The 27,277-nt window shown below is 38.5% G+C and overlaps 1 protein-coding gene across 2 annotated transcripts; it reads right to left on the minus strand.

Moving 5' to 3' along the window:
- Nucleotides 1-910: 910 nt before the first annotated feature.
- Nucleotides 911-16,096, minus strand: nrf1 (nuclear respiratory factor 1). Of its 2 annotated transcripts, none has more exons than XM_044108925.1 (12): nucleotides 15,984-16,096; nucleotides 12,562-12,670; nucleotides 12,300-12,444; nucleotides 11,725-11,839; nucleotides 11,495-11,621; nucleotides 10,537-10,677; nucleotides 7,615-7,773; nucleotides 6,542-6,760; nucleotides 6,313-6,411; nucleotides 6,024-6,172; nucleotides 4,372-4,493; nucleotides 911-1,597 (listed from the first exon to the last, which is right to left on the minus strand). In XM_044108925.1, exons 2-12 carry the CDS (start codon nucleotides 12,628-12,630, stop codon nucleotides 1,437-1,439), a joined length of 1,506 nt encoding a protein of 501 aa, XP_043964860.1. In that variant the 5' UTR covers nucleotides 12,631-12,670; nucleotides 15,984-16,096; the 3' UTR covers nucleotides 911-1,436. The 2 variants fall into 2 exon arrangements, with proteins under 2 accessions (XP_043964860.1, XP_043964861.1); XM_044108926.1 differs by having other exon boundaries at nucleotides 12,562-12,667; nucleotides 15,984-16,086.
- Nucleotides 16,097-27,277: the final 11,181 nt, after the last annotated feature.

A 27,277-nucleotide genomic window follows, 5' to 3' on the forward strand; every position in this document is an offset into this window, starting at 1 on the left:
TCATTCAAAGCAAGGCCAGGTTAGCCAACCGTATCCGTGTTCTCTTCTGCCTGCCAAAGACATTCCCAGGAGCCCTGCCCTTGATTTCAGTCTTACTTTCCCTTTAAAAAAAAAACTTCAATGTCCAGCTTAAAAGCTCCTTTGCTTAGTGATCAAAAATGGTGGTGGGAGAGTGTTTGTCTGGGTCTGCTTCATGGTCTACCATCTTTCTTTAATGAAAAAGAACACATTTGGAAGCTTTGAAGTGGTCTAGCCAAAGTCTGGATTTTGTGTTCAGGCTGAAAACCCTCCAATGTCTCTAAATTAAAACAAATCTACAAAGATGAGACAAACATATTCGACTGATTCGAAACACTTCGACTGTAGTTTCTGCCAACACAGCTCATCAACAGAGAGACAGCCAAAAATACTAAATAACCCCCAAATATTTCAAATTGTGAAGAATTGTCACTTTAGTTATTTAATATTAATAAATTAACACACAACCTATGTTAGCAATGTTTACCATCAGCAGAGGAGCCGTTTGACCGAGAAACATCTCACTGGAGTCTCTTTTAATACACAAGCATGGTGGAGTTTAAAGTAAAAGTTACAGCTGTTTCAGATTTCCACTCTGGAGATTTCATTTATTTCACGGCTCAAAATGTTCATCTGCATTACAAATGTTGACATTTAATCCAAATTTGACTTCCAGCAATGAGCGAAGGGGCGCTGATCAAGAAGATTCAAGTGATCCATGTTAAAAATAACATATTAAAGGGAGCGCCTCCAAGTTCATGCATTATAAATAATAATAATAAAAAATACAAGATGGGTTTAGTAATGCAGCAGTAAACAACAGCATAATGTATATCCTGAGACTGCCAATCTTGGCATGTTTGGGTGTGATACAAGAAAAACGGAAACAAGCTCATGACAAGACAATGTAATTTAATTTAGTTTTCCCCTCTAATGTGAGAAAATGAAACGGGAGTGTGCAGAGCAGCGATGGGGAACGAGAGGAACCGAAGGGAGTGACTGCTGATTGTGGCATCACATATTGGACAAATAAAAATAAGCGGCTAGCATTACGCAGTACGTACACATCAAGCCCAAAATTGATCGCAATGATATTGTGGCTTTCCTTCCGGGATTTTTTTTAAATTTTTTTTTTTTTTTGGTTTAAAGAGAGGGTTAATTTTACAGAAATAAATACTAGACACTCAACATCACAGAGCTTAAAAAATATGAAGATAAATGAAATTCAACAACAAAAGTCTTATCTTTACATAGTAAACACAATGCATTGATAATCATTTTTACTTTCCCCTGCAGTGGTACATTTAAAAATATATTCAACATCGTACACAATGTGTTGTCTTGAAAAAAAACCAGAAGATAAACAAGTCTCCAAGATGGCTGTTCAGTGCCTTCTACTCCGTTCGAGGTCCATAGTGTCACTGCTCCAAGGTCACGACCTCCACTGCCTGGCCGTCCAGTGTGACAGTGTTGTCTATGCGTGTGGCGACGGGCGCCATCGCCACCTGAACCGGCCGGTTGCCCTGGGCGAGGCTGGTCACTACAGTCTGGTACATGCTGACCGGGATCTGGACCAATCCTAGCGGGAACAACGCAGAGCGGAACCGGCGTCAACACCAAGCAGAGGAAATATCAATTTACCTCTCAGAAACAATGGCGGTTTTTGTTAGAACATCAACAACACATGTCAGAGTTCCTACTCAGTTTTTATGCTAAAATTTCCTGGTTCTAGGTGGATGTACAGATGAAGAAAACTCTTCAGATGAATAGAAGAACATATGGGTGATGGACAAACAAATGACTGGAATAAATGGATCTATGTGTTGTTGAATGGATAGAAGGACGGAAAGAAGAACATATCAATTGAATAAAAGGAAGTATAGATGATTGGAAGATAAATTTAGATGTACAGAGTGGATCAATGGATGGATGGAGACGTGTAGCGATACAAACCTCTTTTTTCCATATTCATCCTGCCCTGGAAACTAACGAAAATGAAATTCCACACTCCTTCAGACTGTGTAGGAACCCTGCATGTTGCTTCATTGAACATTGTACCAATCGGACATCCTTGGCTCGCTTCCCCCATTCCCAGCTGTTTTAGTGTTTCGAGTCTCTGCCTGTAGGGATTATTGCTGCGGACATGTGGGCCTTTTGCTCCTCCCTACAAGCTGCCACCGTGTCACAAGAAGGCCTCAATATCAGCTCAGGAGATGGCAGTGGCTTACAATCGCTCCTGTAACTAAGCTTAGTCCAGGGAAAATACATTCATTCATTTTACTCTACTCTAATTCTAATTAATAGTTTGGATTCCCAGAAATTCCTTAGATAAAATGAATTCATACATATTTTTATGCTATTTGGAGTCTTAATTTTAAGCCCCTTTGCTTAAAATGAAGTGTTTAAAAGCAGCTAACTCGTGCTAGCACTGGTAATAGCTCTGGATATTAGAGGAGGGATTAGCTGGAGAAAAGCCGCCCTGGAAAGGTGGCCACCACAGTAACTGACTGAAAGCTTCCAAAAGACCACTCAGATATTTCCACTTTGACATTACAGAGGCCTGGCTGCGTTTATGTCAGTTTGTGAACCACACAAGCCAGTCAGCCAGCGGTCTGAGTCAGCACACTTCAAACAGTGGCTACTTCTGTGTAGCTCCTGATTAGCTGACCTCAACAACAGATATACCATTATTTGTAAATAATAAAAATGAATAACCTTAATTTTAAGGCGTACAGTGTTGATGTACATTTTCACCGATATTTTAATTTGACAAATTTTTCAAAAATATAGAAGGATTTATTTCTTTATTTTTTTTACACTCCTTGTGTAGTAGAAATTGAAAATATTAGCCAACAGGGTATTGGATGAATTCTGTATTCTTTAATCAAATAATTCAGCTTCACTGATGGGACCAGATTGTTCTGTCTGTTCTTTCCTAGGCTTCGTTATGTAGCTTTTCACCAAATGGTATTGTTCCTTTTAATATCTAGGGTTGAATTAGAATGCATGTAATTGGACGTGGCAAGATGACTAAATTGCAGGAAAATTGATTAAAAAAATTTTAACTGATATTTGACGAAATTAAATTTTGTATGACTGTATGTAAAATGAACCTTATTGTCTTGTAAAGTATCTCAAGATGACATTTATTTCAAACGGGCAGTACATAAAAATATATATATCTATATATATATATATTAAAAAAAGTTTCTTTCGGCTTATCTTCAATTGCCCCATTTATCTTTGTTGTAAATTTAGTCATTTCTTGCACTGTGCTTGTTATGTGTGCGCTCTGGTTCTTTAGCATGCGCTTCACTCATGGGCTTTCTTAACCTCTGCAGGCTGTGAACAGTAAGCTGAGACAAGAATGCGAACCGATTGATTTTCTATAAGTGCTCTATCCCATTCAGCACTGAAAGCGATGCTGGCTCAAACATCCTTGTGTGTCTGAATTGTCCATCCAAGAGCAGAAATTTTGAAAATCTAAATGAACAGGTGAAATCGTGCCTGTGTGTGCATAAACTGCACACAGAAAAGCAAGAGGACATCTGTGTGTGTGTGTGTTGAAAGCTGGTGAAGCGATTAAATCCAGGATTGATAATGCAGTGGATCAAGCTTTGTAGGAGGGATCTATTCATGGATCTGGAGTCGTTTAGTTTTTGTGTACCACTGTAATAACTTGTCATTCAAAGTAGGAAGTGTTACTACAAGGTGCACACAGATGAAACACACCATCTGTTAAATTAGCACAGAGTAGATTAAAACTAAGGTGAGTGTCACTGGTGTGAAGCTTACACGTAGTAAGGCTAATGGCTAAATGCCATTGACTGGTAAGCATTTGCTAAACTTCACACATTTTGATCTAAAATATGGGATTTTATGTGATAGACTGATAGAAAATACAGCATGAATGTGAAGTGGTGGAACGTTATACTCATTTTCTTTTAATCAGACGCCCCGAAATAAAATCAGGTGGCGCTTACAAAGACATGTGGTTAGTAAATAGTCTCTGCGTAATTTAACACCAATGTAAATATAGCCGGCCTGTGAGGGGCTTTGACTTTTTCTTGGAGAATATTAGTGAACAAAGTGTTTAAAACTGCAGCAAAAATGTATTTTAATAACATGAACACAAATGAAGGCGAAACGTTTTTGAATCTCGGTTGTTCAAAAAAATGTGAAAATGACAATCTTTCTCTCGTTTCACATTTCCAAACTACTTTGCGTTGGTTGGTATGTCATGTAAAATTCCAATAAACTGTATTCGAGTCTGTGGCTGTAATGTAGAAAAGATGAAGAAGGGTCACGGATACTGCTGTCGTGTTTTTGATGACACAAAGGGCGAAGAGGTACCTGTAGCGTCTTGGACCCCGGCGAGAGCCCCTACAGCAGCTGCCGTCTCTGCCAGCACGATCTGCCCCCCTCCTTGAAGAGTGGCCTCTGCCAGCGTTGCTACAGCGTGAGCTGCTGCCTCACTGCAACACAATCAAAAAAACATTTGTGCACACGTTTTTAAAAGGCTATTACATTAGCAAAACAACAAAAAAAAGGTAGATGGAAAGTCTAGGCCTAAAGATACAATCTTCTGGCAGAAAGCCTAAAAGCTTTGAGACACACACACATACACACGCGCGTGCGCTCACAGGTTTTTAGAGATGTGAGGTGAAGAGGCAGGAGTGTATGAGTGGTAAGAGGCTTTACTTGTCTGGACTTACAGGGAATCTGTCACATCTCCCCAAAGGCCAGGTGCTACGGCTTTACCAGAGCAGTTTTATTAAACCAGAACGACTAGTTGGAATTATCGCCAGCTTATTACCACCACAGCTTTGATATGAACTTATGGAAGCAACTGCAACGGCTGGTAATCAAATTTGTGACAGAAGCACAAGATAAGCGGAAAGGAAGATGCGCTGCAAGGGTACTTGGTGATAAAAAACAAAAAAAACAAAAAGGCTTCTGAAGCTGGAAAACAGACAAAATGTTCCAGGGTGAGAGGAGAGGAGCAGCTCAGCACGAGTAAACAGCAGCAGGGAAGGGGAGAGGAAGCAGGACCCAGGAGGGCGCAGGTAACAAGCCCCGATGGGAGATACTCATGCACGTCTAAAAAGGATTGCCATGACAGTGCTGCAGCGGAGATCGAGCAAACATCTCAGGCAATTAATGATGAATTCAGCAAATTCAAATTTTTCTTTTCCCTTTACATATATATATAAAAATATAAAAAAGCATCTTTTGTCCTGCAAATCGAATCCAATGTATCTGAGCCGCTGTCCCCTTGGCTTCTGTTTAAAAATATTAACAGTTCTTGTATGACAAGTAATTCACTGTTGGGTAATTAATTAGTTGCTGAAATGGCACGAGAGGCAGGTGACTCATCAGCATTGAACCCCAGTGACCTGCTGAAGCAGAGGCAAGTTTTATTCAAGCGAAAATTAAGAGTGGTGTAAACAAATACGAGAGACATGAAGGTAAATGTTATGAATCTGCCACAGTTAATTCCTGTGAGGTGAAAACGTCCGTTTTCTGTCAGGCATTGAAACTGTGAGTGAAAGTACCAAGAGATGTCTTTTTTTTTTCTCTTAAACGTTTGGGGAAAGTGAGTTTGGGAAACACTGCATTGCCCAGGGCAAATCTGCAATGCGCAAAGTTGTAATTTTGTCATTTGAAATTTTCTAAAAGCTCAAAGGAGTCTTGATCTCAAAGGATTGACTTGTATGATGTGATATGACAAAGCCATCTGTTTTTGTGTTTCTTGTAGCACAACAATCTGACAGGGTGTAAAGACTATGGGAGATTTTGGGGGTATTTGTTCTGTTTTTTTTGTGTATTAAAATCAAAATAAATGTTAGATACAATCTGATTTCTAAATGAAATACCCTATGTATTATACTTGCAGGACTACAGATAAATGTTGCCATTTTTCCTTGTAGTTATCATACCCTAAGCAGCTTAAGCCGACGCCCACTTCCTTTGGACATTACATGACCCCAGCCCTGTTGACTGACCTGTTGAGAGCCATGGTTACGGTGGCTCCAGGTTGGATCTCTTGACTGGCAGCGACTGCAGCTTCAGCCAGCGATGCTACGGCCTGCGTGGCCTCTGACGCTTGAGTTGTTTGGATTGTCATCTCTCCACCCTGAAGTGTGGCCCAGTTCTGTTCCACCGTGGGAAAATGTAGTTTCAGAACAAAAAAAAGGCTGCTGTGTTCTACCTTTACCTCCACTCCCTCTATAATTACGAACGTCTATGTTCGGTGTAATGAATGTTTCAAAAAGTAATATGGAGTAATGTTACCTCCCCATCTGTAACAGTCGAGTAGTTGACCTGTGCCACCGTGACGCCGGGAAGTTCTGACGCATCTGCCAGAGTTGCAACCGTGTGTCCCGTACCAACCTAGAAAAAAAAACAACAAAAAAAAAAAAAACAATAAAAAAATAAATAAATCAGTGAAAGCTTCCTGCAGCAATCTTGAGAAACAGTTAGCCACTCAAAACCCTTGACGAAAGCAGAGCAGCGCACACACCTGGATGAGTGAGACGGTTCCGTCAGGATTGTTGACGGTCTGTACGACGGTCTGCGAGGGCATGAGGTGAGCGATGCTCTGGGCCGCCGTCAGGTGGTGGTGGTGGGCGGCGCTCGTGGTTGTCACCTGCTGGTCCTCGAACGCGTACAGCAGATCCTCGCGGCCGTGCTGCTTGTAGCAGTTCTTCACTATGGTCCGCAACGCCTGTGTCCACGAGACCTGAGGGACGCGCGAAGAACGGTTAGCGGAGTGGGACGGATAGATTCAAACAGGATGGAGTCGGGATACAGAAACGTGATTTTTTTTATACTTCTCCTAATGCAAATTTACAACGTTCAAATATACAAAGGATGAGAGAAAGTTATGAACTGGTGGAAAGATGGATGGTTGGGAAAACAGATGGATCGGCAAAGGATATGTAACTGGATAGATGGATACATTAACATTCAAGACTTTAAGAGCGTTTTAATGGCACCTTTATCAAAACTTAAGACAAAAAACACTAGAAATATAGAGGATGGTTCAATCCTCCTGTATTACAAACATGCATAGCAAAAGTCTGTTGCTTTTAGCTATGCCGCATATGGTTCTGTACAGCTTTAACCCCATAATGTGACGCTTAAAAGTTTTTTTTTCTTTTTTTTTTGCACATAGCCTCGCTGGCCGTGACCCAGTTGTTAGGTAGGCTATTTTAGCACCTAGTTACCAGAAGCCTCAACCACTTCAGGTCACAAAGTATGCAATAAAGAAATCTGCGAGCGAGAAAATCAGAGAATATTAGTCCTGCCCTGGTGAAAATTAAAACCTGGAATTAAGCTCTTTAATGCCAGATTTCATTTTTAAAAAATAAATTTAAGACATCTTGAAGGCCTTTGTTTCAGAAACACCAGACAGACAGAAGAAGGTAAACAACGTTTAGACAAACGAATAGGTAAAAGGTTTGAAAATATTTTCTGCCCCCCAAACTTGTTCACACCTGAAAAATACAAAAATAAAATTCCCAAAACTTTCCCAACTTCGTAGGAACCCTTGAAGAATTTTCAGTCAAATAACTGCACGAGAATGCTTCGTACTCTTTGTTTCTGCTCCTCTGTGCGGACGTCACTGCGAACGTTAGCCCAGGGGATGTCATCAGGCCACCACACGGGCTTGCAGCTCTCCTTCCCCCAGCCAGGCTTCCCTCTGCCTGTCGAGTACTTCAGCATCTCTGGAATGAAGGCTCGCAGTTGAGCCTGGAACAAAAACCCAAGGAAAAGATCAAACGGCAAATCTTTCCGGTCAGAAAGGCACACATTAACGCGCTCACGCCCTTGAGCGGGCCGCGGTGCATACATATCGATTGGATACACACTGAGAAGGTGAAGAACTGCAAATAGAAACAGGGTTGCTAAAAGGAGAACATGTTCATTAGGAGACCGATCTTTGGCTGTGGCTCCAGACTGACACCAGGAGAACCTCCTGTGTGGCTCTGGCAGTGCAGCACACTCAGCTTGACTGGGAGCTTTATGCGCAACGCCCAGCAAAACATTGATGGTTTCCCACAAGTGTCAAAGTATTCATCCTACATGAAATATTAATTCTTTGACATTTGTAATCGCAATGCACGTTGGGTGAGCTTGATTATATTTAGTCTTACACACATAGGCGCCCGCCACATATAAGGCACCTATGTGTGTAAGACTAAGGGGGCTGAAAATCAGCTGGATTCAGAGGCATTTACTCTGAAGACATAGTACGGTAATATAAATATTTAGTAAATGGGACCAAAACTTAGCAAGCAAGGTGGAACAATAAAACTGCATATCAGGAGGAAGCGTGTGGTGCGGTGAAAGTACTCACTAAACGGGGATGAATGCAAAGGCACATCCCATCCTTCAAACTTTAATTTGCAAAAAAATGTTGAAAACCTTCCATCATCTAACTTCTGCTTCACAATAATAAACCACAAACTTCAATGTGTTTAATTTTATTGATCTAACAAACCAACACAATTGATAGATAATGAGCTGGGAGGTGAATTATGGATTGTTTCACTTTCTTTAAAAATAAAAACCTAGAACTCGTCAACCTCTTGTAGATTCATCCGCACAGCATGATGCCACCACCGCCATGCTTCATTGTGGGGATGGTGTGTTCAGGGAGAGGTCGCTGCTTCGTTTCCACTATACTTTGACTTGACTTTTCTTTGGCCTACATGTAAAACACTAAATGTCACCTACTCTTTAGGTGGTTTCTTACAGCTGTTAGTCAAAAGGATACAATACAAAGGTTCGATTTAACTCCACGCCATGGTTTTCGCCATCCATGTTTAAATTTTAGCAGGAATGCTTGATGTAAGATTTTTGTTTTGTTAAAATACATTTTTGTATGCCCCCCTCCCCCATATTAACTAATATTCAAATACATAATGTCCCATCTATGCCTTTCAAATATGCATACAGTCACAGTTACCGGCATGCTGTGGTGGGGTTTTAGTGCCAGTGTCCTCAGTGTCCCGGTAATATGCACACATCACCAGGGGATTATATTGCACAATGAGGCATTGCAGCGTCTGCCTACCTTGACATCACAGGCTAAATTTGGTTCTGAGATAAATAAATCCCTGCCTCCTCCCTTTTAGACCCTCCTCTCCTAAGTCACAATCAGCCACCAATAAACTGCTTTGCACGGCGTCACATGACGACACACGACAAAATGGATCTCGGAAGAAAATGGAGGGTCGGCGGCGCTTAATTACAGCCGCTTTGACAAAACAGAGGCTACATCTGGTGGTTGGAGTGAGGGAAGCTTGGGTTCAGCAAACAGTGGGACGCAGCTTGGATTAGCCAAGGGCAGGGACTTAGCTGTAAAGGGATTCTTGCATTTCCACCTGTGGGTGATGCGGATGTTTGTGTGTGGGGCCAGATGGCTTAATTAAAGTGGCTAGTTTGTTAAGTGGCATGTTGCCCTCATGCAGACCCCCCCCCCCCCCCCCGCTTCCAATCTTAATCCTCCGAAGCAGTGAGCCAATCAGAGTTCAGCACGGCGGCTGTATTGCCAGTTCCCTGAACCTAACAGGACTGGGGGTTAATTAGAGGCTCAGGCTAGACCTGGGATCACCTGCTACAGATGCTCCTTATAAGTGACGAGCGCCTATGTGTGTCAAGCACATTGCAGATTATTGTATTGTGATATATATCAGGAGGAACAGGTCGCTTTAATGAGTTCTATCCCCTTGGCTTGCGAGGTTTTCCCACAGCGGGAGGAAGGCCTCACGTTTCCAACACATGATATGGTGCGGCTGCTCATATCTCTTAGAGCAGCCGCACCATTCCACCTGGCCTCGCCATGCTGAGTGAGGCAACAGGTTACTCATGATAATCCCATCCTACAACCTCCAGAAAAACAAGCACTGAGTAACACCTGGCCTCTGAGGATTTATCTGGCCCCGGGATTGGCTGGGACGCTCCCTGGACCGTCTCTGAGGGCCGCCAGCGTGCCCTATTCTGACGATGATCCACAGAGTGCGTCAGCAGCACGGGGACGGCAGCGTAAACAAGCCGGGCTCCCTCGGGTGAACAGAGGACTAATGCTCCCAGCGAAAGGCCTGCCAGGAGCAGACGGTGCCGCACTTCCTTCCTCTCACTTTCTAAAAGACGGGGGATTCTGCTCCGCTTTGGCTGATTCAGCGTTCAATTATGAATTAGTGTCACAGCTGACGTAGGAGTATATATTTACATACATTTAAATGGTTTTGCTGTAAAGAATTGGGATTTAGTTAAAGGGAGCTTAATATAAATGCATGTAACACGTTTCTTTCAGGAAATTTTTCCTCTACTTCACATTGAAGCACTACTTCCTGTTGCATAAAAATCCCAAGGAAATACTAATGCATAAAATCATTTTTTACGCCACTCTGGTTTGCCAGAGGGCGCCCTCTGCTGGGAACATCAATTTTATGCAAAGCTACCAGCTGTTCCTTAATTTAATGAGACAGAAGTCTGTGGACGTTTCACCTGTGTCATCTTATCCACAGAGACTGGGATGCCGTCGATGGTGAGCGGCGGCAGTTCGGATGCCAGCTCTCCACCTGCAGGTGCGTGCTCAGCCAGCGCGTTTTCCAGGTCCTCCAACATCATGCTCTTATACTTCCTTACCTGGAGACCAGCAGACATCATGGCACGGTAAATTATGCAGACAATATTTGGATTAAAATTAAATAAAAAAAAACAAAAGCATCAAGAACTCTTAAGTTAAAAACAGCTTTGATGGACTCTGGCCTGATTATGCAATTGTTCTGGAGGAATTTAGATTTCTTTAGATAGTTTTCAACTTTGCACCTTGAAAAAAAGAACTGATATGACAGAGACAGAGGAGAGCGTAGTGGATTATGTAAAGTAAACTGACTGCTTTTATGATTTACATTTTTGCTTAAATAAAAAAAGTGCTTTAAAGCTTTGCAAAACCCCAAGATCCAGGACTGCAGTTTTTGTTTGGCTAGAGCCTGCAAAACTCTTCAAACATCCAAAGTTCTATTTTGAGAGATTTTGGAAATGTTTTGAAATCACACGAGTTCTATGCAAAATTCTGGGGAGATAAAACTGGACGACTTTCAAAACCTTTGCAGGATTTCACAAAAGCCACTTCTGGAACTTTAGTGAGATCTTACAAATTTAACACAGGATCTTGTTAAAGATTTTTGGGATCTCACAAATAAAATGCATTTGGGATCTCTAAAAACTTGGCAGCATGTACCTGGGATATTTTTTGCAAGATTTCACAAATATAATATAAGACTTTGCAAAAACTTTTGCGGGGTCACATAAAAAGTATTCCTTGTGGGGCTCAGTGCCATTTATTTCCCAAATATTTCTGCAAAGTGCACTGTACGAAACAAGATGGCATACTTCAAGACTCCAGTTACTGCACACTGAGTTTGACTAGAGCAGATTCTGACTGCGTGGATCCACTCACCACGTTCTCCAGAGGAGCCGCACCGAAAACTTTAAAGACCGGGTTTGGTTTGGAGGGAGAGACACACAGCACTATGGCCTGCTGGCCCACTCTGGTGGTGTATTCGTCCAGTGTGGCCCGTAGTTTCCTGTAAACGTACATCATGTTTCCATTTGTTGAACCAAAAGCAGCATTGACGCAAGCTCAAATGTCTGAAGTTACAATTTTGGAGATCTGTTGGAGTAACTCACCTGAGCAGACGGGTTTGCTGCCTTTTACGGATGGAAGGATTCGACTCAAAGATGTGAGGTCTTTTTCGTTTTTTGCCAGTTGCTACAGCAGCAGCCGCAGCCATGCCTACTGGACCTGAGGCACAAACAACAAATTACTTTAAATTCTACAAAAAAAAAAATTTAAGTTTTTTTTTTTCATCTGCTATCTGCTTTTGAAACAACTTGCGAATAACAGAAGAACTGCATAACAGTTTCTATATTTTTCCAGATTTAAATGTGTAAACTTCTCAGTCACTTTAAAAGCATAATAAAAAAGTTTATCTTGAATATACAGGGGAAATTTTTCTCCAGACTACAAGCTGTTAGGTGAGAAATCTGCTAAATCCAGACACAGGAGGGACAATGTTCTTGAATCCTGTTAAGAACACTGGCACCACCTGCTGTCAAACCAAGCGAATTACACTTTGTAAAAGCTATTTGAATTATAAGACCACCACCTGAGAGAGAGCACATAAAACTTCCCAGAATAAAGTCGCTTCTTCCAACTATTTTGGAACCGCGTTTTCTCTCAAGCAGGTAAATATTGCTCCCACCTGCAGCAGCCAGGTGAGCAGTGACCTCATCAGTGCCAGCTGAATTGAGGATGTCTGTGTCATCGTAGGGGTCGTCATCTGGAGAGGACGTCGAGTCTTCCTCTGCGCTCATCATCGAAGCTTCTGTGTAGGTGGTCACGTGTACCTACAGGAAATATATCAGAAGAAAACATAAAATAACAGAAAACATATTTTATGGGACAATATGCAAAGAATTTTTTTGGCCATTTGGAATCTCCAAAATTTGAACGCTGAAGCAAACCTGTTGGCTGACGGCGCCCGCCTCGATGGTGGTCATGTGTTCTGTCGGGTTCGCAGCGTGTTCGTCCATTATCAGCCGCCAAGCTTACACAGCTAGATTGACAGTACTGCTGGAGAAAATACACGACGACATGTGATTTTGCATGACAAGGACATTTTAACAGCGCATGCTTTGTTTCAAAAGATGCTTCTTTTATAGAATCAGGTCTTGAAACATGAACTGATTCATACTAGAGGTTCCAAGAGGCTAGATGTTGCGTGGGGGTTCATCTTCCAGAAGGACAACTGTCCTAAACATTCAGCCAAGCAGTTCAAATAAAATTATTTGCAACGAAGCATAATTGGATTTTAGAAACGTCAGGTCTAAGCCAAGGAGGTCAGAAAAAGAGGCTGATCCAACCTCCTGAGTCAGGTACCATGGTGATGCACTAGGGTTATAAAATCAGTTACCAACCTAACCTGCTCAGCAGCTGGGTTAAGTTCCTCTTTGACTACTGCTGTTGATGAACCAGCAAGCTCATTTGATTTAATTTATATCAGAATTACATATTCTAATCAATAGGATTAGATCATTTTTAACAGGATGTGCATCGATTTGTTACCAGGGAACTGTGTTGGGTTTGGCTGATGTCTTTATAGTAAGGACAGAAAATCAGCCAACATTTTAAACAGCAGGAATGAGCAAAGGTTTTGAAAAGTTTCAAAACCACTTAAGCTACACGCCATTAATATTTCTATGAGCTACTGTCCTAATAAGAAGATAATGAAAGTGCCAGACTGATCCACTGCTGGTATGCTGGCTGACAGAAGGCTACTTAAAATACTACTTCACTCTTAACAAAGATAAATTCTGATGTTTGCAAATGTTTGAAAAAAAAAATAATAATAAAATTGTGCTAGAAGTACTGAAGTAACTGTAACTTTTGCTTACGAAGGTTATGCTTGCTGAAGATATAGCATATAGGCTAATTAGCTAGCTAACATCAGCTTGTTATAATTGTGTTACCAGCAAAAATGCATAATTACCTGCACACTAGGCACATAAAAGTAGTTTTTATACATTTTGCAGTTGTAATAAATATATTTATTTATTTGTTAACAGTATTCCCAAATTTCTGTGCGACAAGGTAATGTTCATCCTGTTGTTTACTGCAGGTATTGAAAGAATAAATAAACAAATAAAGTACACTGATGGATAACTAGATACTAGGTAACCCTGTTCATCCTGATCGGCCACAAAGTAGAAAAACGTAACACAACGCTTTATGTACGTATGTAATCTCAATTATTTCATACTAACAGAGCATATTACAAATGGTTAACTGGGTGTGTGAATGTGTAAACTATTTGGTTATTATAGCCTAAGAGATGACAATCATAAGTCCAGTGCTTAATTGGTTTGAATCGTACATAAAGAACAGGGATTTCTTTGTTTCAATTGGAAACTTCACATCAAAGAGGTCAAAGGTCACATGTGGGGTACCCCAAGGTTCAATCCTAGGACCCCTCTTATTCAATATCTATATGCTCCCACTAGCTCAAGTTATAACAGGAAATAATATTAGCTACCATAACTATGCAGATGACACACAGCTCTACATTACGATGTCACCAGGTGACTCAGAACCCATCCAATCACTGAACAGATGCTTAGAACAGATAAATGTGTGGATGTGCCAAAACTTCCTCCAGCTGAACAAAAACAAAACTGAAGTTATTATTTTTGGACCTAAAGAGGAACAATCTAGAGTCAGTGCACAGCTTCAGTTATTACAACTAAAAACCAGCGATCAGGCCAGAAACCTGGGAGTAGTGATGGACTCTGACCTGAACATTCAGAGCCACGTAAAGACAGTCACAAAGACGGCCTTCTATCACCTGAAGAACATTTCCAGGATTAAAGGACTAATGTCTCAGCCAGATCTAGAGAAACTCATCCATGCGTTTATCTTCAGTCGTATTGATTATTGTAACGGCGTCTTCACAGGTCTGTCCAACAAATCAATCAAACAGCTACAGCTGATCCAGAATGCTGCTGCTCGTGTTCTCACTAAAACCAGGAAGATAGAGCACATAACACCAGTTTTAAAGTCTCTCCACTGGCTCCCTGTAGCTCAAAGAATAGACTTTAAAATACTGTTGTTAGTTTATAAATCACTGAATGGTTTAGCACCACAATACATTAAAGATCTGCTGCTGTTGTATCAACCTTCCAGACCTCTCAGGTCTTCTGGTTCTGGTCTGCTCTGCATCCCCAGAACCAGAACCAAACGAGGAGAAGCGGCATTTAGCATCTATGCACCAAAAATCTGGAACAAACTTCCAGAAAACTGTAAAACAGCTGAAACACTGACTTCCTTTAAATCTCAACTAAAAACCCACTTGTTTAGAGTTGGATTTGAAACGTAATCAATTGCAAATTTATTGACGGAATCTGACTATGTTGTGTTTTTATTGTTGATTCTATGTTGCATTGTATTTTTGTGTTTGATTTGATGTAAAGCACTTTGAAATGCCTTGCTGCTGAAATGTGCTATACAAATAAAGTTTGATTGATTGACTGATTGAATCATATCAACATGAAAAACAAACATCTCAAACACATACATGCATTCAGGAATTTTACACACTTTATTTAAGCATACATTATTTGAAACTGAGACTGCGGAATTTAAAGAGTGACAGTTACAAAAGTATCAATAAAAATAATACATTTGCAAATATTTCAATTTATCACTTTATATCCAGAGGAGACCATAGAAAAGAAAACCAGCTAAACATCTAATTCATTGCTGATAAGCTTGTTTACAGTGGATCCTTAGTAAATCAATGGGAAAAAGACATTGTGCCATAAATTTACACGTGTAATAATTCATAAAGCCTGTAACGAAGCTTTTACTAAAAGAAACAGGTATCGGAGGACATTTGTTTCAGTCTGTTTGTTATCAATGAGTCCTCTAGGAAGCTAAGCTAGCAATTTCCTACATTCGGCTACTTAGCTTCCTGGCTAACCATTTAGCGGTGTACAGTCGATTATCTGAATGATATCAACACTATGACGAATATACATCAGTAATTTAGCTTTAAAATGTGAACAACAACGATGTCTGTGTAGGGTGTGAGGCGATCAACAGTAATGCAACAGCTAGCATGAAACCCGCACAATATGAAACAAAACATAACGTTAAAAAGAGGCCGAGCGGCCTAGAGCTCATCCAGAGCTGCTACTCTGTGTCTGAGCCGGTTTTCGAAACGCGCCAACAATATCTTTCCCTCCCAAAAAAAACCAGCTTCAAATGCTAAAGAGTCGCACTCCGAGTCAACATCTAAACAACCATCAGCTCTCGCCCCTGCGCTGCCGGGTTCGATGATGCGGCTGCGCCGGGGCTGAAATAAATGGAGATTGCGCGGTAGGGCACTAACCTCAGAGCGGCTGCGCTACTTCGGGCCTGCGCCGTACAGCGGAGATGGAGCCGGGCTTTGATGGAGGACGGAGAGGAGCCAGCACTGAAAAACAATACTGATCCGGTGGTGCGTTCAAGTACCACCCCCTTAGCTTCTGCAGTCTCTATGGCATACAGATAATGAATCAAAACAAGCTGGAAAAAATGAAACATTACTGTTTATTCCTAATGAGAAACAAGATGATATGCCATGTTTAAGTATGAGAAAGGAAAGAATGACTCTTAAAAACAAATCAGTATTGGTGCTTAGACCTACGTAAAGTTTCTTTATGACTAGAATTTTCCTTTTTTAAAAATATAGTAACAATGATAAGAAACATAATATTTAATCAGCTAACATTTTCAGTATTTGTTAATGACTGTGTGCATGCTTGCAGAGGAAGAGTAACCCATAATTGTAATCAAGTAAGAGTATCAATTCAGCATCTTTCGAATCAAATAAAAAGGAAAAGTAGTCATGTAATAAATTACTTGAGTAGATTTTGATCACAATATACAATTTATCATTTGAATATGATGTAGTCTGGCAGACAAAGGTATTAATTATGTATTCTGTCATTGTGAGACTAGAATTTAAAAGGTAAAAACTAATAACATGTCTACAAAAATAACAAATTCTGGCAGAAGAAACACTTTTCCAGAGCATTTTTTTTTTTCCGTATAAGACTTTCGAAACTAATACTTGTAGTAGCTATTAATAATGTATTGGAACAGGGAGAAGAGCTTCTAGTGACAATGATGTTTATTGTATATTTACTTGATCTCAAAATGATTGAGAGGGCGTATTATTTAATAACGATTTTACTCAAGCAAAAATAAACACAAGCGTGTAGTAAAATTTTTTCTAAAAGTAATTTTCCCCCCAAAAAGAGTTGCTCAAGTAAAAGTAATGTAGTAAATGTAATTACTACCCACCTCTGTGCTCTATAAAAGCAGTCTGACTAATTAACTGGTTGATATAAAGTTTAAAAGAGAGACAGTAAGCTTCAGTGAGTTGAAATATTTATTTGTTTATTTATGTACGCATATGCCACCTTTTTGTCCAAAGTTTTGTCCACCAGCTCTGAATGCCAGTCACTGGTTCTGTTCTAGCCCCTCCAGCAACCACATATGACTGGACTGACATATTCACTCTTGACATTCATACATTAACCTGGAAATTATGAGATTAAATTTAAAAATTAGAAACCCTCAACCGTTTATTTATTTATTTTTACCAATTATCATTTTAAATTTATTTTTAGACTGAGTCATTTAAAAATACGCTATTCTTAATAAACATACTTATTTTGACGAGCTTTAGGGTAGGCTAACTAGAGAATTTACCTGGGCAGTATTTATAATTTTACGAGTTTTTGCGGAAATATAAGCGAGACATTTGAGAGCGACAAAAATTGTTTATCAACCCCAAAATGTATATAAGATTTAAACGTTTTAAACGACCACACTCAGTGTGTTTGTAGCTATGCGCCATGCATTTTGATTCTTATTTCCTACAGCCAGTGAAGGTCACATTAAGAGTTGGGAAGCCACGCCCCCTTTCCAACTCGTGATTGAGCTCCTGCAGGACAGGTGTTTCATGTTGTTGCTGGAACGTTATACTGATGGAAGTAAGTCAAACAATTAAACTACTCGATAATTGAGCTAGTAAAAGCTAATACGACGAAACAAATATCAAATAAATTGAAAAAGTAAACAATAAAGAAGTGATAAAAGAAAAAAAAGGGGAAAATTAGTAACATCTGTGCCAGTCCTGTTAGTTTCCAAACAAATCGCTCGATCCATTTAGCGGTTACCAGGGTGTTCCCTATTTCTGCCCTTTTCAATTGAGCATTGTCTTTTATTAGCAATCTTAAAAATTAAGTAGTACACTGTAAGTTTAGAAAACTTCTTGTAACAACCAAATTACAGAATAAGGTGATAATTTTTAGACAGGCCTTTTTGGTATGTATTGAAGTTTGTGCATCTCATATGAGGAACTCTTAAAAAGTATGAAGGGTTTCCCAGGATTGATTCATCCTTGATAAACTGGGGCTGGGTATGTGCAAACCAAATGTTTTTACACAATCAATGTTATCACCTGATACATTTTTAAGAAGAAATTATTTATATAAAGTTATGTGTTGCTTGCTTGCTTGTTTTTGCATAATGTAAATATCTTTGTTGCTTCACTTATGGACACAGTTTTCTTCAAACTGCTTTTTTTTTGTATAATGTGATGGATTTCTTGTTGTTTGTAGTTGTTTTAATGATATCTTTGGTAAAACTAAAACAGTCTACAGGAAATTTATGTCACAATTAGTATAACCAAGTATTCAAGAAAGTCAGTTCAACAATAAAAGGCCATATAACGAGTTATCTTTATATCTTTACCAAATTCCCAATTCTTAATATCAAAATGTACCCATATTATGAATTTGCCAAAAACCTGATTACCATGATTAAATCAGTTGTTGTCAATTGTGTCTGAGCCAGTTCAAATACTTAAAAAATTATAGTAGTTCCATAGAATATTTGAATTTGAATTGTATTGAATATATGTATTGGAGCTTGTATGCATAATTTCAAGACAGTGTGGACTACATAAAATCCACTGTGAATTCAAATTCGTTCACCCTGTAAAAGTGATCCCAAAGCATTGGAAATAACAACCTTCATACCAATAGTTACTTGAGATGCCACAAGTCACCTGCATGTAAATAAATGTAGATAAATAATTATGTTACACTGACATTGCGAACCCTACTCTCCAGAAAGGTTTGGAGCGTATCGTATGTGCGACTTCCGGCTCTCAAAGAACTGGACCAGAAATGCAATAAAGGTAGGTCTTTATATATTTTTAGCTCTATATATTTTTCTATACATTATGCTTAATCTCCAACCCTCAAGAGGGCAGCATTGCTCTGCAAACAATGCATTTTGGCTTCATTCATGCAAGTTTGCATAACAAAAGGTGGCAGTGGGGCAATGCTGCTGCACCACGCCACAGATACCCATGCCATGTTTTCAGGATGATGGATGTTTCACTTCGGCATGTGATGACAGCCGCTTATGTTTGTGTCTCAGTAAATGTCAGCAAGGATCATATTCAAAATTGTGGCAGGAGAGCGCTGCAGAGTGTGATTACACTCTTTCCAGCGGCTGTACCTTGTAACTGACCTTCCTTCCTTCTATGCTGCCTGTTTGCTATTCCTCTCCCTGTCTGTCATTGCTTTCTACATGAACAGACAGGGTGCTGTGCTGTCACTCTCTCACCTACATGATGGACAAACCATTTTGCAACATTTTGCAATTTGCAGTATTTACATTACTTAAACAAGTAGGCTGACAAATCAACCAAGATTTATAGAGTTTTTGTTGCAAGTTCTGAACTTTTTTGAGGTGCGGCCCTTTTATTTTGTGTTACATTTCCCTCCACTTGGAGTTTATTTTGGGGTTGAAGGACACTTGATTGTCATAGAATTTTAGTATGGTAGGTGATGATGTGACCCAGGTTGAGTGAAAATGAAGCAAGCGGTTATTATGTGCTTCCATTCTGCTTTCGTTTCCTTGGATAGTGGCGGGCCACAGATAAGCCTCGCAGCCTGGGGGCTCTGAAATCAATAATGGATGTAATTGGTGAGCTAGAAGTGAGGATAATTGAAGGTAATTGTGAAACCGTCACGTGCCTGGGAGTCAGGTCAAGATAGCGGTAAAGAAAAAGAAATGGAAAGTGGTGGGAATGGGAAATAACGTTCAATCCAACATTGTATTTCGATATTTCCTGTGTACTCCATTACATAGCAAGGCGGTAGACCTGCTGCAGGCAGTGTGTTCAGTAGAAAAAGCCATGATACATTGCAAAGTTTCATTAAATTACAGCAAAAAATATAGTGTTAAACAGAAAGCTTGTCTGCTTAAGGTTTGCAGTAATGTAAGGTAATTAATGTAGATTTTTTGCCTCCTTCATAATTGAAAAATACAGTTAGAGTTAACATCTTTTTATAGTCTCTTGCAAAGGCTTTAACATATTCATAATTTTAGTATTTTCTTGGAATATGTGAATAATCAACACAGGGTACTGCATAAATCTGATGGAAATGACAGATTGTTTATTTATTTATTTTTACATCAATCTGAAAAGTGTGGCATACTTTTAAATTAAGTTATTTTGAGTCTATACTCTGTCGAACCACCTCTGGCTCCAATGTAATCTGGAAATCCTTTAAGGTTTGTCACAACCTGTTTTCCACAATTAGACTCTCTATGCTCATTCCTTTTTGCCAAATAGTTCAATAACACGGGATAGAAACTGCCTGTCAACATCAATTTTCAAATCTTAAATGTTCTCAATTTGACTTAGGTATTGTAACATATGAGTATCTAGGTCTTGTCCACTCTAGATTTAATTCTAGACTAAAAACCAATCTGTTTAGAATTGCATTTGAACCATAATAAACAAAACACTGCCCGACATATTTGATGTGTATTGAATGTTTATCGGTTTTGTCAATTGTAGACTGTAGGGTGTCCTTTATGACTTTCGAACTGCCTCATTGCTGAAATGTTCTACACAAATAAACTCGATTGATGCATTGATCTCATTAGCTCTCTGGCCGTGTGTCTAGAGAAGCTGGAAGTTGCTTGTCTTTATAGAAGGTGCTTTGGAAACACACTATTCCCATGTAGTAGATATTTTTCAACTGTTTCACAAGTTGTGTTGAAACAGTTTACAATCTGTAGCTGCTGATGTGAAACATCTTAAAAGTCAATGTATTTTCTAGAGGTTAACGATAACTGGCACACTCTGCAGCCTTCTGGTAATGTGTATTTACCTTAAATCAATGTTCTGTGAAAATTTCAAAGACCATGTAGAATACAGATGATGTATTTTTCCCACCTTCAGAGCTGTACATTGTCCACAAGATGGTACTAGTGCTCCACGAATTATCATCAAATGTAGTTCCTCAAAAATGTTGTGGTGCTCTGCAGTTATACCAGCTGAATGATGTGACATATTCATTCAGTTTCTCTCTGAGAACTTCCCTATTGCTGCAAATGAGAAAATAAAGTCGAGATTTAGAGACTGCTATTATCTATTCTGAGATTCTAAGAAATTCTGAGAATTTTTTTTAATTTAAATCAGCACCTAGTAATTTGAGTTTTTTGTGTTTGCAACATAAAAAGATGTTCCCAATATCACATTTAAAATGGACTGTGTAAGTGTATGCACTGTACAATTATTGATGCTGAGAAAAGTTGTTTAAAGATATTTATAACCATACCTTATTCAATGAGTTTGATGTTTTGCTCATTGAAGACAACAAGGAGAATAGGTGGATTATGTAGATTTAAGTGCATCAGTACACCCCAGTTTCAGTGTTTTTTGTTGTTTAGTGTCTGCATTCATAAGCTTCATTTTTCAAAACAAATTACAACTAAATAATAAGGTTTGCAAATTCTATGAGATTACTGGTGGCCACAAAAATATTTCTTGCAATATGGATCAATAAAACTGAAGTTATTGTTCATTTGTTGATCTGCATAGCTGTGCAGATGATATATTTTCACATATTTAACATTTTTCTAGAAATCCCTTGCTCCAAGTAAACTTGGAACATGTCTTGGGAGAATGTCTTGTTTTATAAGTTGTGATTCACTGTATGACGCTTGGTGTCAAAATGTTTTCCCTTTGACTTGATGAACTTCATGAAGTTCTGACTCATTAGTTTTGAGCTTTGTTTCCCCCTTATTAATTACTTGGTACAGGGAGTGCTTCTCTAAAACTACATGTTTGCAAAGTAATTATGTGTTTCTGGAGTGTCCTCAATATGCATGAAGGTATCTTGAATATAAAGATTGGTTGTCTTGACTTCTTTTGGATTAACTGTGTGTTCCACAAACATTTCTGAGTTTCAAGCAGAAAGGCTACAAAAATATCCAATGGTGTTGGAAATGCAAATTGGAAAATGGAGGTGTCTGAGCATACTTGTCTTTAATTTCCAGCATTATAGTGAAAGTTGCAGTTTTCAGCTATTTATTAGTTGGCTAGTTTTACAGTGGAAAATATTGTCTCTCTTTGTGACTATGTTCCATCAGTGTTGGAATCCATAAAATGGTGAGAATTACATTGTTATTGCCGTTTAAAGCTAACAGTAATGTTCAGTTTGTCTAGAAAGTTGTAGCTGATGTTATACCTTGACTTGTCCTTGCAAGTCGACATATTTGTAAGATTTGCAAAGTTTTGTATTGGTCACAACTATAAAGAGCGATTCGAATATTTCCCAGTTTTATGCATTGAAGCACTAAAGAAACATACTGACAAAGGTTGCATAGTGCTATATGTGCCAGTGGTTTAATGGGATTACAAACTGTCAGATATGCAAATACATTGTTTACATCTGCAGGTATCATAGAGGATTACATAGGTGGCAGTCGTAAGATGCTGAAATTGGGACAGCTCTGCAACCTCTGACTTTCCAAGTCAGGATTGTGACTTCAGAGAATCTTCTTGTGTTTTTGCCAGCAAACGTGGAAAATCTGTCTTCAATTTGGAACGAGAACCCGCATTCAGAACTGCAACAGTTAGAAAAATTACTTAACTTTTCCGACTTGCAAACATAGCTCTCTCAACTTGGATGTGTCCTCATTCTCGGATTCTGGTTCTGATATGGACAACAATTTGAGCAGAAGTCCAGTAACTCAAAGTACTGCTTCATTTCTGGGCTGTGCAATATACTAGGCAATATGTTAAAATCTTACTATGAATAAAAAAATGTGTTATGAACCTCAAAACTAAAGTTTGCTGAAAAATCTAAAGCCACTGTAAATATACCGGCTGAAGCTCAAATATGTTGTTCATACACATTATGCATAGTAAAAATGTTCTGCACTTGAATGGAGAGGTCTCTCTGTGAGGAAGAAGTCATTGCTTTAAAAACAGCATGAAAAATATATATCTATTTTAAGTTCTCTTGTTTTTCTAATATGTAGCCAATGAAAATAATCTTGGCAATCTTAACTGAATTGAAATATTGAAAGCTAACCCCAACTTAGTCTTTGACAATGAAGATTTTTTTTTGTGTCTTTTCATTTATTAAAATCAACAAATATAAAATTTCAATTCTGTTAGCTATATGTCAGAACTGAAAGTTTCCCATATCTGCTATTGGTAAAAATTCCACATGACTACCTGTAGTAGTAATATTTTCGGTATGTATTACCCAGACAAACTCGGCATTGGGGAAAACTTTAAAAAATTGTCCTTACCCCCAGTTGTCACTCCAAACAGTTTGAAATTGCTTCTGCCTGGGTATGCAGCTGAGGACAGACATATTAACAGGAACGAACTGTTATTTCTGCCCAATTATATCCAAGCAGAAAGCTTTGGAACAAGTGAGTAGTTGTTGATAATTTAAACAAATATTTGTCGATTTTAGAGAAAACAAGCAAGTGTACATGTAAAGGGAACGTGGGCTGTACTTTATCTTTGCAACGAGTAGAACCCTTAATGACTTACTGGCATTAAAAATAATGTTACTGCTTTGTTTTGTGACTTAAAAACTCAATGTGTGGATGTTAAAAGTTTTTACCACTGAGCAACTCGCACACACATCCATCGTTCAATTGTCCAAAAAAAAAATCAATGTGCTATTGTGAAGCGTTTACCACTATTATCAGAAAGAGTAATTTTGAGCCATAAAAAATAGCCTTTGAGTGTGTGTGTGTGTGTGTGTGTCTGTGTGAAGCAGTACCTTGGTAATTTTTTTCCACAATGGATGGTATTATCTTTGCCAAGATACCCACATGCTGATTCATTTAATTCTGCAGAAAAAGAGCTGACGAAAGAAGGAAAGTAACTCTGTGTTTAAAGGCCAACAACTCTAGCTCTTTATATTTGAGTGTGTACTTGTTCCGTCCTTGCCTTAATTGACCAGCTGTGGATACGTGTTCTGCCTCTATAAAGCCACCCATTGATCCCATGGCCATTTCACAAGAGCCTTATTGGTTTACTTGTAACCTCCATTCCAAATGTCTGAGAGTTCAGCAGCAAGAATCGACAGGTGAATTGTGGGAACTGTAATTGTTGAGTGAGATTCCAAATGGTGCAGCAATGGACTGAAGTTATGGACAATTAGAACGACAGTAATCTGTTAAAGAAAAAAAAAGGTTCATTAGTTGTTTAAATTATTAATCTGTTAAATTCACTGAAAATAATAGAGACTTGTGAATAAAAAGTGAAAGTTTCTTATTACAATTAGTAATTAGTGGTATGCAGATGTTTTAAAAAGTTGCCTTTTTATAACTAATATCATACAGTGTATGGTGTGATCTAAAGTTGTGTCTGACTAGATATAAGTAACACATGGTTGTCTAAAATTTGCTCTTTGGAAATGCTGTTTCTAAAGTGAAACCCAGATATTACCAGTTGAAAGCAAAACATCCATTTCTTTTACTTCTGTTGGGTTATAATGTTGCCTGTTCAGAATATCAGGCAAGTAACATATTATTATGATATTGTTGAATATTGATGGAAATAGCTACAGTATATCACACATTTTGTTTTCTACAATTTTTTTTCCGTCATCACAAGGTCAACATCATACTGCCTGACCTTTGGGGTCTTTGTCACTGAGGGGGTAGGGTGTAAAGAACAATGAAAGTTAATCCAATTGGCCAAATATGTTACTGACATGAAGAGCTTTAATGCTTGAGACCTGTAATAACATAATCTACTGGATATTGCATCCAAGCATTACTTCACAATTGTGAAATTCCAAATATTGACATTGTGATGACAACTGTGATTCAGCATATTTTGTAACTCTATGTAGGTTGTTTGTACTGATGTGTTTGATGGCTTTAAGCCAATTGGCCCTTCACACATTTAATCCCAATCTACTAATATTGCATCTACTCATATACAGACCAGCTTATAGCTTTATGCTTCCCTACTGTCCACCCATGAAATTTAACAATTTGAGAAGATTGATCAGACATCTGGTAGATAATATCTATTGTAATCCCATAACAAGATCTCTGTGCAAAATGACCACATTTTAGGGAAGTACTAATATTCAAAGGTTGTTGGTGGAAAAATATCCTCAAGCTAGATATGAACTAATGCATTGCTTGATTCAAAAATATCTTTTTGCACCAGAAATTGCACAAGTGTGAGATGGCAAAGGTTCAAAACTATCACTCAGTTTGTTAACTCCAGACAGTTTTAAAGAGTAAAATAAAATTACTGCACAGCTCTTTTTGTTCAGATGCAGTCTTACAAATTCGAGCAATATCTTGTTTCTGGTTTCACTTCCTTTTTACATTCAGTATAAGAGAACTAGTAAAATTATAAGTTTAAGATATATTTGCTTTTTTTATGGATTTGAAGTTAGAAGAAGTTCATATGAAAAGCAAAATATGCAGCAGTAGTTTCTCAAGGGTTCATGCTGATCTGTTTGTTCCAATTTTCACATAAACTAATCAAATGATATGAGTTTTAACTTACATTTTTGCTGTTATGTAATTTATGTAACTGTAATACATAAATTAATCCTTAATAAAAAAAACACGAGTTAGTAAAAATGAAATCTTTATATGTATTGCTGACAATGCACTGTCTGAGTTTGCAGTTGACAATACTAATCTTTCACAATTTCCTGAATGCTACTGAGAGTAATTTAAGCAAAGAGGACTATATTAATGCATTATCATTTAAGATGAATAACTGTATGTATAAATTGGTGTTAAATAGTCAAAAATCTGTCTCATAACCTCGAGGCCCACGTTTGGTCCAGCCAAGATCCATTTGTCACACCTCATGCTCTCGTCTCCTGTTTGCATCATGAAAGCAAAAACCTTTTAAAAACTATTGTAATTGCCTTTAGCTCTAAGCTAAGGTCAAACCTAGCCCACGGCTTTCAAACTTTGGTGAGTTTAAATGCAAACTTCAGCACATTTTCAAGGAGAGAAACTTGAGAGAACCAGGTTAACAGAATCCTACCACTTAGTCGATGTTAAGATGGAGCTCAGCCAAAGGAAATAAAAAAAATAAAATGCATTTCTGACTTCATCTGACTCTGTAATGTTATACAGACTTTGACCTTTCTTCATCCAGGACAATTCTGTGGGGTTATGGGCCAGGGTCAAGGCCATTAAAGCTGGCTTAATAAGCTGCTGAGCCCTCTGTCTGACCACCCCCCACAGGTCCATCTGAGACATGAATGTTCAGAGTCAGCACAGTCCAAATCAGATCCTGTCAGCATCCTCCTAGATGTTCTGAACACTGTGTCTTTGGCACCTTAAACTTCATCATTAGTGATACCTGCTGACACATGCAGAATCCTTTTAATGTGTAGCTGTAATCAAAGACCCAACATCTTCTTGGCAGACTTGCAAGAATTTGCATTTATGAAAATATTAGTTGATATTGAGCTCAGAATTGCCATTTTTTCATTTGTAATAGGAACAGCACAGGAAGTTACATAATTGATACTAAGATGATTTATATTGAACCCTGTAAAAATCTGCATGTACATGTATGTAAGTGCTGACCAAATTTGCTTCGTCACCTGGTAAAGAGCCTGGTAACAGCCTTGCAATAAATTATTTTATTGCTAAAAGAATTTAGCAATAAAAGTCAGTGCAAATGTAACTTGCACTTACATTTTTAGGGAAATATTATTATACAACTAAAGTCTAATAAACCTCAAACTGTTATATTCACAGCAAAGACTTTTTCCTCTTGCTTAATTGGAGTAATTGCATGACTTAAGATAATTTTTATCTGACTTGGATTGTGATGGTCTTTGTAATAAAAATAATTTTTACAGCTTTAACAGTTTGCCGTAAGCATGCTCCTTTTTGTATTATTAAGCTGTATTTTAGATGATATGAACTTTGTTTGGAAAAAAAAGTCAATCATTTGAATTTTTCTCTTACGCAACCCACTTCCTCCATTATTTTTTTAATTATTATTATTATTATTATAATAGTCACAGTTCTGATTACAGACGCTCTCAGTGAGTGCCAGCTGGAGACATCCTCGAAGGAAGTGAGTGAGTTGCAATGTCCCCCTTTTTGTATAAACCTTTACTCTTGATAGTACATCAACTATTATTTAAAACAAAATTTTAAAAATACCATCAGCCATTGTTCATAATTTCCATTTACATGATAAATTTACTCCCAGTACTCATATTAAATATGGATTTCAGAGACCTAAATGATCAATTTTAGTTATGCAAATGATGGAAAACTTTCCTGCCTTGATCC

Source organism: Gambusia affinis, linkage group LG23 (genome assembly GCF_019740435.1).
Source record: "Gambusia affinis linkage group LG23, SWU_Gaff_1.0, whole genome shotgun sequence".
Taxonomy (NCBI): Eukaryota; Metazoa; Chordata; class Actinopteri; order Cyprinodontiformes; family Poeciliidae; genus Gambusia; species Gambusia affinis.

Coding starts and splice junctions, on each gene's coding strand:
- nrf1 (XM_044108925.1), bottom strand. CDS start 12,630: ATGGACGAACACGCTGCGAACCCGACAGAACACATGACCACCATCGAG. Junction 6,173..6,312: donor CGACTGTTACAGATGGGGAG/GTAACATTACTC, acceptor ACGGTGGAACAG/AACTGGGCCACACTTCAGGG. Junction 4,494..6,023: donor GTAACCATGGCTCTCAACAG/GTCAGTCAACAG, acceptor ATTGTGTTGCAG/TGAGGCAGCAGCTCACGCTG.